The sequence below is a fragment of the Colius striatus genome, chromosome 4, assembly GCF_028858725.1.
Source record: "Colius striatus isolate bColStr4 chromosome 4, bColStr4.1.hap1, whole genome shotgun sequence".
Taxonomy (NCBI): domain Eukaryota; kingdom Metazoa; phylum Chordata; class Aves; order Coliiformes; family Coliidae; genus Colius; species Colius striatus.
Window position 1 is genome coordinate 64,025,407 of NC_084762.1, and position 13,282 is coordinate 64,038,688.

Genomic DNA, 13,282 nt, shown 5'->3' on the forward strand with positions numbered 1-13,282 from the left:
TGAAAGATTTTTTTTTTCTGAAGGTTTTTTTTTTTTCCTAAAGCCAGAACTAGCAATACTGCCAGAGCAGTATCTTCTTTAAATCTTCTTCAAATAAATCTTCTTTATCTGAAGGTAATACCATCCATTTACACGCAGAAAGAAAAGAATGTGTAACAGTCGGATAAATTTCAGTGCTTATGGAGGCTACAGATTTAAGCAATCAAACTATATTGCTGTAATTTAAATGGCTTAGATCCTACCTAGATCCCACTTGAACAAAAACTGAGGGAACAACATTGCTAACAGAGTTTTACCTGATTACAGATTAAAGCCTGTATTAATCAAATATACCACACTGACTGTTAGACATGGCTCAACTGAACTTTCTCTGAGGAGCTATACTTCAATGTGAACCTAATGTATACAACTTCTCTGCTTCATATAACAGTAATGTTGGCACATCAGTTACATCGGAAGCCTTTCTGCAATATCAATTGTTTCAGAACTGCAAGGAGCAATTTGAAGGCTATTCCATTACACCTTTATTTTCTGCCTTAGTTGTATTCTCCTTCTATGCAAAAGTTCTCACAGTGCTGGTAATAATGAGCATTGATGACATGAGTGCTCACAAAACCAAACCAATGGTAATTTAGTACTGGGAAGCCACTACATTTTCAAGAGCTATCTACCAGCCCTTGTCCCCCCAAAATCAGAAACAACAGTATCTGGAGCAGCCAGACCTGTTAAGACTGCATCATTAACTCAAGGAATCTTTCAGTATTCTTTGCATCAGCAGCAGATTCCAATGTTATAAATATTTTGCTATTTATAAGAAAAAATTTTTGAAGTTTAAATAGAGTTGGATTTTTATGTGGTTTTGTAGAACCATAGCTAAATTTTAGAAGCTGACACAATCTTTCAGTTAAACAGAGCATTACTATATTCTGAAACACATTAAAAATAGTACGTCAACAATTATATAGTCAAACTGTGATCATAGATTGTTGACCTGGAGTACTCAAAGTTTTCCAGGTATTTCAGTCTAGAATACAGTTCCAGAAACATGCTCAGATTTGCTGGGAAAGAGTAACTCAGCGTAGGTCTTTTACTCTTCTGTGTCAGCATAGCTAGCCTAGCAGATTGCTACAGGCCTCTCTTATAAACTAGGTGCTTCTGTTAATATAAGTTACCTCTGTTCTATGAGGATTTACCAGCATAATGCTATCTGCAAAATGTTCTTTATGTAGACTGAGAATAAGGAGTTCCTTTTATTTCTTCTTTTTCTCGTAGCTGCTGTTGTTCTTCCTAGTGATCCTTTGCCATTTTTTCCCTGTTGAGTTGTGAAATCTAATCAATTACAATAATTAAAACACACTGTGTGTGGAATGATGCACAGCTTTAATTACACAACAAAACCCCAGACAAATAAAAGCTTAAGATTCTTATGTTAGAAGAAACCAAACTGCTTTCTTTTGCTGTATTTTTTTTTCACCAAGAACAGACTCATCCTTATAGATGATATGTATAAAACACTAAAAATTCCAGGCCTGCTATTCTGTGTATTTTATTTAAATAGCTAGCAGAGTCCTGGAGTCTGTGTTACCACCATATGAATGAATGGCTGGAACAAACAAGCACATAGATGGTTGATGCCAATAAAACACTCTGAGTGGCAGTTCTGAACAGGAATGTATTGTGTTTAAGATCTATAAAATGCATGGAGTTTTAGTATTGTCACACAGTGTAAGAAGGAGTGCTATAGATTGACTCACCTCTTTTCTAGAATTTTTGTATGCTGGTGAACATTTTGGCATAAAATGAAGTCCCTGTGACAGATTGAAACACCAGTGTTTCCCAATTAAAAGCAGTTTGATGACAACTGGGCAGATATGTTCTCACTATTTTTTTTTTAAGAACACGTGTCAAGTAATTGGATCCTTTCTTATGTGTTACTTACATCCTGATGCCAGCCCTGATGAGGAAGCCATCAGTTTGACACGAACTGCAAGCTCAACCATTCAGACCTGAGCATGTTTATTTCTTCTTTGAATTCTGAAAGTATAATTATGTTATTGAATATGTTAGAGAACTCAAGCATGCATTACTTATTTCACAGTAATTTCAGTGAAGTGGAGGACTTCATTAAATGTATATAATAAGATGTGTATATCTATACCTTATTCAAGCTTCAGACTTTTTCACAGCGAAATCTGATACAGGCAACTTTCACAGTTGGAAAGGTAGTTGCTACTTTCCAGTAGTGTTACCTTATGTCTACCTCTGTCCTGGCTTCAGGACATCACAAGTTTCATTAATCAGCCCTGCCTAGATATGCAGTGTTAGTGTCTTCGTTCTTTACTGAGGCTGGCTTCCTTTGCTGCTGCAAGTAGTGGAAGTTTGAAAAGGATATATAGCCCTCATAAATAGGATAGATTAACCAGAGTATGTTTTCTGAATGGGCTATATAAAGGATGAAGACAGTTGATCAACAAGTCAGTTGTCAGGAGAAATGAATGTACCTTATTCCTCCAATAACTATAGCTAAAAAAAAAAAAAAAACCAAAATAAAAGGCAAAAGCAGCACTGAGAGATACAAATCTCCTACAAATACTTCAAAATATGAAAGGTCCTCTCTGCTATTAGCTGAAAAGAGCCAAAGATAACATGTAAGTATATGAAGATGCCAAATGTGGACCCTCACACTGTGAGCAATTTTAGTTTGTGCTTAGAGAGATGAATCTGTGCTTAGTAGCCCATAGTGGAAACAGGCTTACTGCTATTTTTCTCAAAGTCAGAGTGAGGTTGCCTTTCCATCTCTGGAGGTATCATCACCACTGTGACCAATCTCTCCCCGTGTACTCATCACACCTGCGTTCTGCTTAGCTGCATTTCACTCTTCTTGGGTATTACAGCAATTTTGTCAGATTTGGTGTGTCCTTGGAAGTACACCAGACATCACCAAGTGGATTTAACAGTATTATTTCTGAGAAATGAGAGCAAATGCTTTTATGAATAAGCTTAAACTGAGCTTTACAATAGAAAACAATTTATTTCAGTATTTCTAATAAACTGGATTTGCTGAGGACCTCTAACCAAAACAATATCTTTTTTCCAACTAAAGTGTTATAATATTTTTTGTCTCATGCTAACGCTTCTCACGCTATCTCAAAGCTGCCCATATTCCTTTGAGTATAAATAGCTGAACTTTGTAGTAAAACCATTAGGTTGTCTGATAGATTCATTGCTTTTTTTCATAATATTGGTTGTGTAAATGAGAATGATCAGTTGTTCCAGGCAAAATAGAAGACTGTGAGGTACAGAGGTTCCTGAACTTTACAAAAATGAATGACAAAATGTTTAAGAAAACCTGTCTTCTGAGAAATAAATTGAAACATAATTTCTAGGAAACATTCACCTTACACATTTGAATCGTGATGAGAAACTGGGTTCAGACTACTGCTTCCTTTTAAACATCTTGCTTTCAACATAATTCAGGGCAAATACCTTCAGTTCTTTTAGCGTCTGAAATTTTTCTAGACATAAGAATTGGGCAGGACTAATCTCCTGAACAATGCTCCTTGTTTAGTTTTCTTAGCTTTGACTTTCGGCTCCTAAATTTAGGAGCATGGCTAGGAAGGCGTGCACTACGCAGTACTAAATTGACAGCTTACATGTGGAATTTCCCAATCGTTTCCCTGCACCGTGTGAAGTTTTACATCATTACATTTAATGCAGAAAATTAATAATGTTCTGTGCTTTAGCAAGAACTTTATATCTTTCATTTGGTTGTTTGCAATAATAAACATCACCTCTCACTGTAATTTAAAAATTCTAAGACCAGTCATGGCTTGCTTTCTGAAATGACTTGGCTGACTGCAGGCAGTAAAACTATTTGACCATGTCTAAGGTGATTATAATGGATTTTTTGCCATCCAAAAATCAAAATGTTAAAACAAAATAAGGAATGTGGCAGCAGTCAAAGCAGCTTCCTCCATTCTATTTGTCAAATGCACATTTGAAAGGATTTAAGCAAGCCCTGACAAATTCATTTGTATCAGTCTAACCAAAACATTGTTTATTTTGTTTTACAGATTTTGGCCATTGTGTCCATTCTGTTCATCGTACTGTCCACTATTGCTTTGTCTCTTAACACGCTGCCAGAGCTTCAAGAAATAGATGAATTTGGGCAGCCAAATGACAACCCTCAGCTAGCACACGTTGAAGCTGTGTGTATTGCTTGGTTTACCATGGAGTACCTTTTGCGCTTTCTGTCCTCACCAAATAAGTGGAAATTCTTCAAAGGCCCATTAAATGTCATTGACTTACTGGCTATCTTGCCGTACTACGTCACCATTTTCCTCACGGAGTCCAATAAAAGTGTCCTGCAGTTCCAAAACGTCAGACGTGTGGTTCAGATATTTCGTATTATGAGGATCCTAAGGATTCTTAAGCTCGCCAGACATTCAACAGGCCTTCAGTCATTAGGTTTTACGCTCAGGCGGAGTTACAATGAATTGGGCTTGTTGATACTATTTTTAGCCATGGGAATAATGATATTTTCGAGTCTTGTGTTCTTTGCTGAAAAAGATGAGGATGCTACAAAATTTACCAGTATCCCTGCATCATTCTGGTGGGCAACAATCACTATGACTACTGTAGGATACGGTGACATTTATCCAAAGACATTATTAGGTAAAATAGTTGGAGGACTTTGCTGTATCGCTGGAGTGCTGGTCATAGCCCTGCCCATACCAATTATTGTGAACAATTTCTCAGAGTTTTATAAGGAGCAGAAAAGACAGGAGAAGGCTATTAAGAGGAGAGAAGCACTTGAGCGAGCTAAAAGGAATGGCAGTATTGTCTCCATGAACTTGAAAGATGCCTTTGCTCGCAGTATGGAAATGATAGATGTAGCAGTAGATTCAGGCAAGCCTGGAGAAGGAGACAATCCAAAGGAGACATCTGATGACAACCACCTATCCCCAAGTCGGTGGAAGTGGGCCAGAAGGACCATGTCTGAAACAAGCTCAAACAAGTCTTATGAGAACAAATACCAAGAAATTAGTCAACAAGACTCCCATGAGCAATTAAACAACGCTGCAGCATCCTCCAGCCCACAGCACCTCAGTGCCCAGAAACTGGAGATGTTGTATAATGAAATTACTAAAACTCAGTCTCAGCCCAATCTCAATGCTGGTTACCAAGACCAGTCAGCAAAGCCACCTGGGTACGAAGAAGAAATAGAAATGGAAGAAGTTACAGGTCAGAGAGATCCGTTGCCAGCTGGACCTTCAGACATCATAACAGACATGAGAAGCATATCCAGTATTGACAGTTTTGCCAGTTGTGCAACCGACTTCACAGAAACAGAGAGGTCTCCCCTTTCTCTCTTTTCCGGCTCTCACTTGCAAATGAGATTTCCAGTTGATGTTGTTAACCTGGAAGATAACCAAAGAGTAAGGAGTTCTCAGTTTATACCATTCACAAAAGACAGAATGTTTTCTCCAACTGATGTCACCTTTGAATATAATCCAATCGACAGACCTGTCATCAGTGACAGCAGTGATTCTCAAACTGTTTTGCATGGTCATTTGCATTTTGACACCGCCATGGAAAGTCCCAAAAGTTCCCTGAAAGGTAGCAATCCATTAAAATCTAGATCCCTTAAAGTTAATTTTAAAGACAATAGAGGTGGTGCTCCACAAACTCCACCAAGCACTGCAAGGCCACTGCCAGTAATGGCAGGAGCAGACTTCACACAGGCCACCCCTCAGCACATCAGCACCATCCTCCTAGAAGAAAATTCACCCCAAGGTGAACGACCTTTACTTGGTGCTGACGCATCAGCACTTTGTCAGGGACCTGCTAGAAAATCATCTCCTCTCTTTCCCAAACAAAAGATTTTCACTTTCCCTGCAAAAGAGAGGAGGAGCTTCACTGAAATAGACACTGGAGAAGAAGAGGAGTTTATGGAGTTACATGGTATAAAACATGAAAAACAACAGGATATCAAGACAAATTGCTGTGGGGATAAACACAGTGATGGCAACCACTTAACAGAGGAGCCACCGGTCAGCTCTTCACCCAAAAGCATGAGCCACAACTGTACTCAAGACATTTACCATGCTGTGGGTGAGGTAAAGCAAGACAGTAACCAAGAAGGTCACAAAATGGAAAACCATTTATTTGCCCCAGAAATTCATTCAAGTCCGGGAGAAACTGGTTACTGTCCCACACGTGAAACTAGCATGTGACTAGTTAAAAAAGCAATAAAAATACCTTTTCTTAAAACACAGTTAGTAATGCCTATGAACTAAAACATGGAAAGCCTCAAAAAAGTGCAGAAAATGTTATTTTTGCATGGCATGAAGAGTTGTTTAGTTTAAATACTAATTTAAAAAATAAGAAAGACTGCTTTTTGTAACAAACTGAAAAAAATAGGAAAAAATTGACTCAAGAACAGTGAATAAAATAAAAGAGAGCTCTGTTAGGAGCCAATGTTCTGCAACATCTGACATTTTTGATCCTTTCACTTACGATTGTAGACAGATTTTGAACTCTTTTCTTTTTTTTTTTTTTGCTTTCTTAGTTACAGTGAATTTTAGAATTTGCACATGAAAGGATGAAATGTCAATGCATGCATTCATAAAGATGTGAAACAAGGTGCTTTGAGCTTGCAAAATGCATATATTTGTAAATAGTTTGGGGTTGGGGGAAAGATACATTAACAAGGATTTATGGAAAAAGCATTTCCTGGGAAACAGGTACTTCCTTCACAGCGTGCTGCCTGGAGGTTTTGTACAGACTTATGTTGCAAAATTGCAACTTCTACTTAAAGCGTCTCACGTATCTTGCTTTCTGTTAAAAAGCTCATGAGTATATCTGTTAATTAAGGACTAGGGTATTTTAGTTTATCTGTGCTGTAAATCACGATGTTGGGGGTTTTTATTTGCATAACTTTAGTTATTACATTTGTCAGTTTAATTAATGATTCTGTGAGGAAAAGCAAAGATTTAATGACCAGAACTTAAAACATTTGATCTTTTTATAGAAAACTGCCAACATTTCCTAGCAAAACAAAAAAGTTCCAATTTAAAATAAAACAACATAATTATTTCTGTGGCAATAAATAGTGCCAAATGGCTATATAGACATATACAAAAGTTGTCAGTCTCTTAGAATATTTCTTTTAACTTGGTATTTAAAAAAATTATTACCCACATTCTTTTTTTTTCCCTTTGATTTAACAGTATTTGCTTCTACATTGTTCTTTCATCTCCCTTTCCCTTTTTTTTATGCAGCACCCATACTTCAGTAATGGCAATATTGTTGAAGTCGTTGTGGTGTAAGGACGTGAGAGACAAGCGTTGTAGGGGAAGTAGTATCTTTTATTATCACAAATCATATAGCTGGAAAATGCAGGCTTCAAGTGCACGTGACATATCTTCCGTGCCCCGAAGCTTGTTTGTGTTTTTCAGTTCAATTGTTTGGACAGACAGAAGGTATCACCTGACTCACCAACTTTGCCTCAATCCATCTTCCCATGGCTGTTCCAAAATGGAAAATAAAGGGAAATGTCAATCCAAATGCCAAAGCATCTTTGGTTTCTCTGATATTCTCCAGCTTTGTAAAATAAAGATGCTGAACCAAAGCCTTCATGACAAAGTAGTCATCTAACCACTGTCTGAAAAAAGCTATTATTTTTTTTATCCAGCACTGATAGTTTCCTATGTTATACTATTTAAAAAAAGCCTGTAGATCACTTCAATTCCCTAAATCAATCATAAATAGTTTATTCAGTTCGTTGATCCTAATCATAAGCAAAAGTATGCAGCTCACAGGCATGTTCTACAAAGTGTTATTTTTTCTTTAGGAAAACAGAATACAGGGTTTTTTGCTGCCCTGAGACGACTTCTGAAATTGGATACTCCAACAGTTTTTTAAGAGCAGCAGTTCAGCTTTAAAGCTAAAAGCCAGAGGAAGTCTGAGGAGGTGTTTAGAGATTCTACCATGACTTTCCCGCTGCTCCACGAGCTTCTTCCTAGAGATTGGTCTTCTCACTTCCCTGTGGACAAAAGGGAGTGAATGCTTCTTCCAGGTCACCACTGTAACAGCAAGCATTGCAAAGACTGAAACAAGAAGAATGGAAGCCTTAAAAGCACTTTAGACCAACAAGTGCGTGGTTCGTAAGTGCAGGCTTCTAATTCCTCTAGCTTAATTTTAATTACATGTCACTTTCTGTCACTTAAATGAGTAAGAATCGGGTGCCTAATCCATTTAATATGAAAGAATAAGCATGTTTGTTGCAACATTGACTTGTGTTTGAAATGGCTGGTCTGATGCCACAGACCTCACTGGCCCATGGAAAAGAGGCAAGTTTGAAAAGCCCCAAAATAGTGATTCTAGTGGCAAGACCAAACAATGAGCACAGCACAATCCTTTGGTTTAGAAAAAAGGAAAAGAAAAAGTTTTCTGGATTTCCAACGTTTCTGACTTCCATAAGAAGATAACATTGAGATGTCTCTTCAGTCGTTTGAAAAACTGGGAATATAACATTACATTTTCCAAACAATGTCTGGTCATTAATTCTCTAAATAATTTCTTTTTTTTTTTTTTGTCCTTAGTTGCAGTTCATTGCAACTTGTTGCTGCATTCTGTTTTACCTATTTATTGAGCATTCTGCTCAACATTTTTCAGTTGTGTTGAAAACTTAGCTCTTGAATATTTGGTAGACATTAATCATCTATAATTGGTTTTAATTTCAGTTCCTAGATATTTTCAGTGACTAAAACTAAATGCCAGTCAATTTTTATATGCATAAATTGTTGATCTGTATTTTTTATGTGCAGTTTTATGAAATCATGTGGGCCTGTTTGATCTGCCTTTACATCCTAGTAAACTAATGAAGAACAAATTAAGTCCAAATGGGACCTGATCCCGTGCTCTGGATCCACAGAAAAATCCCATTCAAGCTCATAGTGTTATTCTAGCAAGACTGAGGTCATGTTGTATTCCTTCTGTGAGCTTCTTCTCCCAGGTCACCCTTATGCTTTGGAAAAGCCCCCTCAGATCTGCGCCACTTGGTGGAAAGGGAGGAGTCCAGCCATAGGGAATGTATTGCAGGAGCAGAGATTTGATTCCTGAACTCTCCTGAACAAAACTTTACATAAACCTGATACTGCCCTATTACAATCACTAAAAATTCAATGCCTCAATCCTTGCACAGATGAATTTTACCTGAAACCAATCGGAGTCTGACAGAAAAAGGGACTAACTGAAATATAAATGAGGATGGCAAGAGTCTCTCTCTCTCAATGAAAATCAACAGGAGCTTTAACTATATAAATCAGATGAGAAGACCAGGCCCCTATTGACTGCCATATTTTAACTGTTCTCAGAGAAGCACATTTATTTTTAAATAGTACAAGCAAAAGAAATGCAATTCTCTTTATTAACAAATGGTATTTTTTTTAAATCTTGGAAGCAAAAGGATCAAGCTTTAGAAGTGCTTTTGGTAGAATTTCATTTCTGACTATGCTGAATATTGTTTCCAGAAACATAGGTTTAGACATTTTGTTTTTCCAGTATTGACTGCATACACAATATACACTCCTGAGTACTTAGGTCATGTATAAAACATTTATTTGAGTAGTTGCAGGACTGGACCTAGTTTTCATTCCAGTACAGCAGGTGTAAGAAGTGCAGTCCAGGATTACTTCATTCATCATGAATTGCTATGTAGCAAGTTACGCAAAATTACCTGAGCATATTTTTCTGCTTTTCTAAAACTATGAAGCCATTTCAGACTTGTGACCCATTCACCACAGTAAGGGGAGGGTTAGTTTTGAGTTCTGGAGTCGGTCTTCAACAGTTGTGAAATTTCAAAACAACTTAAGGAGTCATAGGATGAAGTGACTCCCCTGTGCACCTGAAATAGGTTTGACTCTTTGTATCATTGGAGAAGGAAGATTGTTCAGGGAGATAGCTTTGCAATCAATCTATTTTTTATATTTTATACTAACTGCAGAATCCTGAATTGAAGTTTTAACTCCTTTTCAATGATGAAATGAAACGTACACATCTAAAAGATGTTCACAGAGTAATCAGAACAATTTTTGAGTAAATAGTCACATTAATCCAAATCTAGGGTTGGGGGGAATAATGTAGCGCACAAACTGCAAAGGAAGTTCATACAGGAAAGTTGTTTACAGGGGAAGCATATAATGTAAAGAATGTAACATGGTGTAGGAAGTTATTGCACTACGGAATTTATATAAAATACACGTTTTTTAATGAAAAACACAAAAGGCCTTTTAATGCTTCATTGTATAGACACAGGAGCCTCTGTCTAATGCAGCAATCTAATGCACTGTGTCCTCACTTCAAAATTGATCTCAAAATTCAAACAGTAGTAATGTTAGAGAGGTGATATCTGATCTAACACTAGAGCAACCAACTTGAATGGCTTTTTAGCACAGTATTATGTACCGAAAGTGTGTACAGAAAATGGTGCTTTTGTGTATTACATAAATCAAAATGACAATTGGCTTCTTGAGTCTTTTCCTCTGGACAACGTATTTTTATTTCTTGAAAAAAAAATAGTTCTTCTAAAAGTCTGTCTCTTCCCCAACATGTAGACTGAGCTTTTGTTTCCTTAGGTGTATTTGAAACAAGATTTACCTTCAAATTATTTAATTAACTCTTTCAATCTTATCTGTAAACCGTAGCCCAGTACAAAAAACAGTTGTGTTTTTCAAGTCCTATTGCAAATATAGTGAGCCTGGTAAAATTGTTCAGGGCCTCTACCTGATCATTTTTTCTGATTCATATAATTTGTGAATGATTTAGATAGAGAATAAACATTTTGATTATGCAATATTGTAAAAGCAACAAAATACAAGAAATACAGTTCTCTGAAAGTAGCCAGCACAGGTCAAGCAAGAAATGCAAATACAGCAAAAAGGGGAAGAAAGGCAGAAAACTGTAAGTAAGGCATGTCTTAATATGCTACATAAACAAGAGGTATAATAAAACATGCATAAAATTGTCTTTGTTCACATTTAATGATGTAAAAATGGCAGTAGCAAAACATTGAATTCCAGTCCTACCACAACTTAATTATTATCCTAGAACCAACAGCTCTCTACTGAGGTTTTCAGTGATCTTATTATCCACTTGCCTGCTACATGACATCTGATCTGTAATAATTTTTCAGAATCTTTTCCTGAAAGAGAAGATAACTGCATATTCTTATCTTTGTTGATCTTTGGATCTCCTCCCATTGCCCCTCAGATAGCACTTTCTCTTCATCTTGGGAGCAGTTAGAAGGCAACCCACAAAATGAAATGATAGTTCTGTCTTGTTTATCAGGAAAACCATTTTGGTAGTCTGGTGCAAATGGCTGGATGGATTCTATTTTGTTTGAACCAAGGAGCAAGAAGAACAAAGTGTAATTTCTCATTGTTATTGTTGCAGTTGTACCATCTCACAACTTCACACTTCCTAGTTTTAAAACACTGCCAGTCCTCTAGTGCCTCCCTCCACCTGCAAGATGTTTCAGTGTATTTGTTTTCTGCTTTTGCAAAAGCTTTTGTAAAAGCAATTGACTGCTAAATGCCATCAGTGTGTGAATATTTGTCTCTTGTCCAATACTTTTAAACTAGTACTCAGTTTAAACTCCAGCTGTAATACTTTCACATTCTGAAACAGATCAGGTGTTCTGGGAGCAAAATCCTTCACAGCTATTCTGTCAGTTTGCTTGATGAAGAAAGGTTGGGTGACTGGCAAGCAGAGACAAAATTGTTCCCATTGTATGATGGTTTCTTGTTCAATAGTCATACATCAGGTGACATCTGCAGTTGAAGTAACATACTTGTCTTTGTATTTTTTCTGTAGTAGGTTTAGATTATATTTTTTTTAAATATTGTATTATGATATTTAAAAAGTAATACTCTTTAGTGCAATGGAGATTTCTTCCAAAACAGCAGTGTTACCTTATAGTATTATTATGTATTATTGATTGCTACTTTTCTTTTATGACACCTAACAGAGATCCAGATGGATCCCATTGTAGAACAAGGAGGTAGCACACAAATATTTATTTCTCTTTTTAATTAAAAGTAGCTAAAGAACATGCAATTAACTAACAATTAATTAAAAAAAAGATAAGAATATCCTAATATACAGGTATACTAAGAACCAAACAGAACGGTGACATGTCATTACCTTAGACATAGTCCTGTGGTTAATGTAAACCCTGAATCGAAGAGCAGTATGGGTAATTAATTTAATTACTTTAATTTTTTTTCCCTCAAGTGTTTAAATACATGTTTAACATCAGCAGGAGTAATGTGCATTTCTAAATTGAGAAGTCTATGACTCTGTTTGCACTGGCATCTTAGTGGAAATCAGGAGAGCTCTGTTGATGTGAACCTCTCCACTCTCCCCATTTCTCGTGCTTTGATTGCTTCACATCATAGAGCAATCCTGGACAACACAAACTGGATTGCTTTTAGATGAAGCTAAACCAGAAAAATTCTTCCATGAGGGCACTTCCTGTGCTGCAACCTGTACAAAGCACTCAGGCCTTGGTACCAGACTGGAGCTAGTCCAAAATAGTAACCCTGCAACATGTATTGTAAATTGCCAGCACAAACTGTTTTCCTCAACAAATCTGCTTCTATTGTGTCATACTACTTGCTAATGTAGACATAGAGCATCTCTGCCATGCCTATTACCTCCAGTTGATATAGTGCTGGGTAAATTCCTTACTCAAGCAAATTTTGGCCTTGTCCTTAGTGGCATTGCATAAGAAGAACAATATACAGCCAAAGCTGAAATTGTCCCTGCTGTGTTCTTCAACTTAACCTAGGTTTTAACAATAAAATCTTGATAACCTTCGGATAGTTGCGGTTTGCAGTTTGGATGACACTCTTAAATACTGCATATTTATGTAGTCAATTTAATCTAAAGCTGGTGTTACATTTGATTAAGACAGTACAGACAGCATTAGATTGACTTACTCCCAAATCATTAAATTAGTGGAATGATTAAACGGACTCCAAGGAGCTGTATTTCACTAAACAATAACTTTGTTTATGCTGGTAAGAGTAAAAGCAAATGGCTGTGCAAATGGCTAAGAAGTGATGGAGGATTAGAAGCCCAGCTTGAGTATTTTGTGCTGATCTGCTATGCCTAGATATCTTTCCATTTGGATCATTAGTTGAAATTTATTTAAATTGGGGAACTGGTAGGGTTTTGATGGTGTGCTTGGTTGCTCTTATGTGTAGAACATACCTTG

At 36.8% G+C, this 13,282-nt stretch overlaps 1 protein-coding gene across 1 annotated transcript in view; it reads left to right on the forward strand.

The window, feature by feature from the left end:
- The window catches only part of KCNB2 (potassium voltage-gated channel subfamily B member 2), a 173,930-nt gene extending 167,694 nt beyond the window's left edge, over positions 1-6,236 (forward strand). Inside the window, exon 2 of the mRNA XM_061995536.1 lies at positions 4,074-6,236. Within this exon, the coding sequence (XP_061851520.1) occupies positions 4,074-6,236 (2,163 nt within the window). The remainder of the gene's footprint in view (positions 1-4,073) is intronic.
- The last annotated feature ends 7,046 nt before the right edge of the window (positions 6,237-13,282 follow it).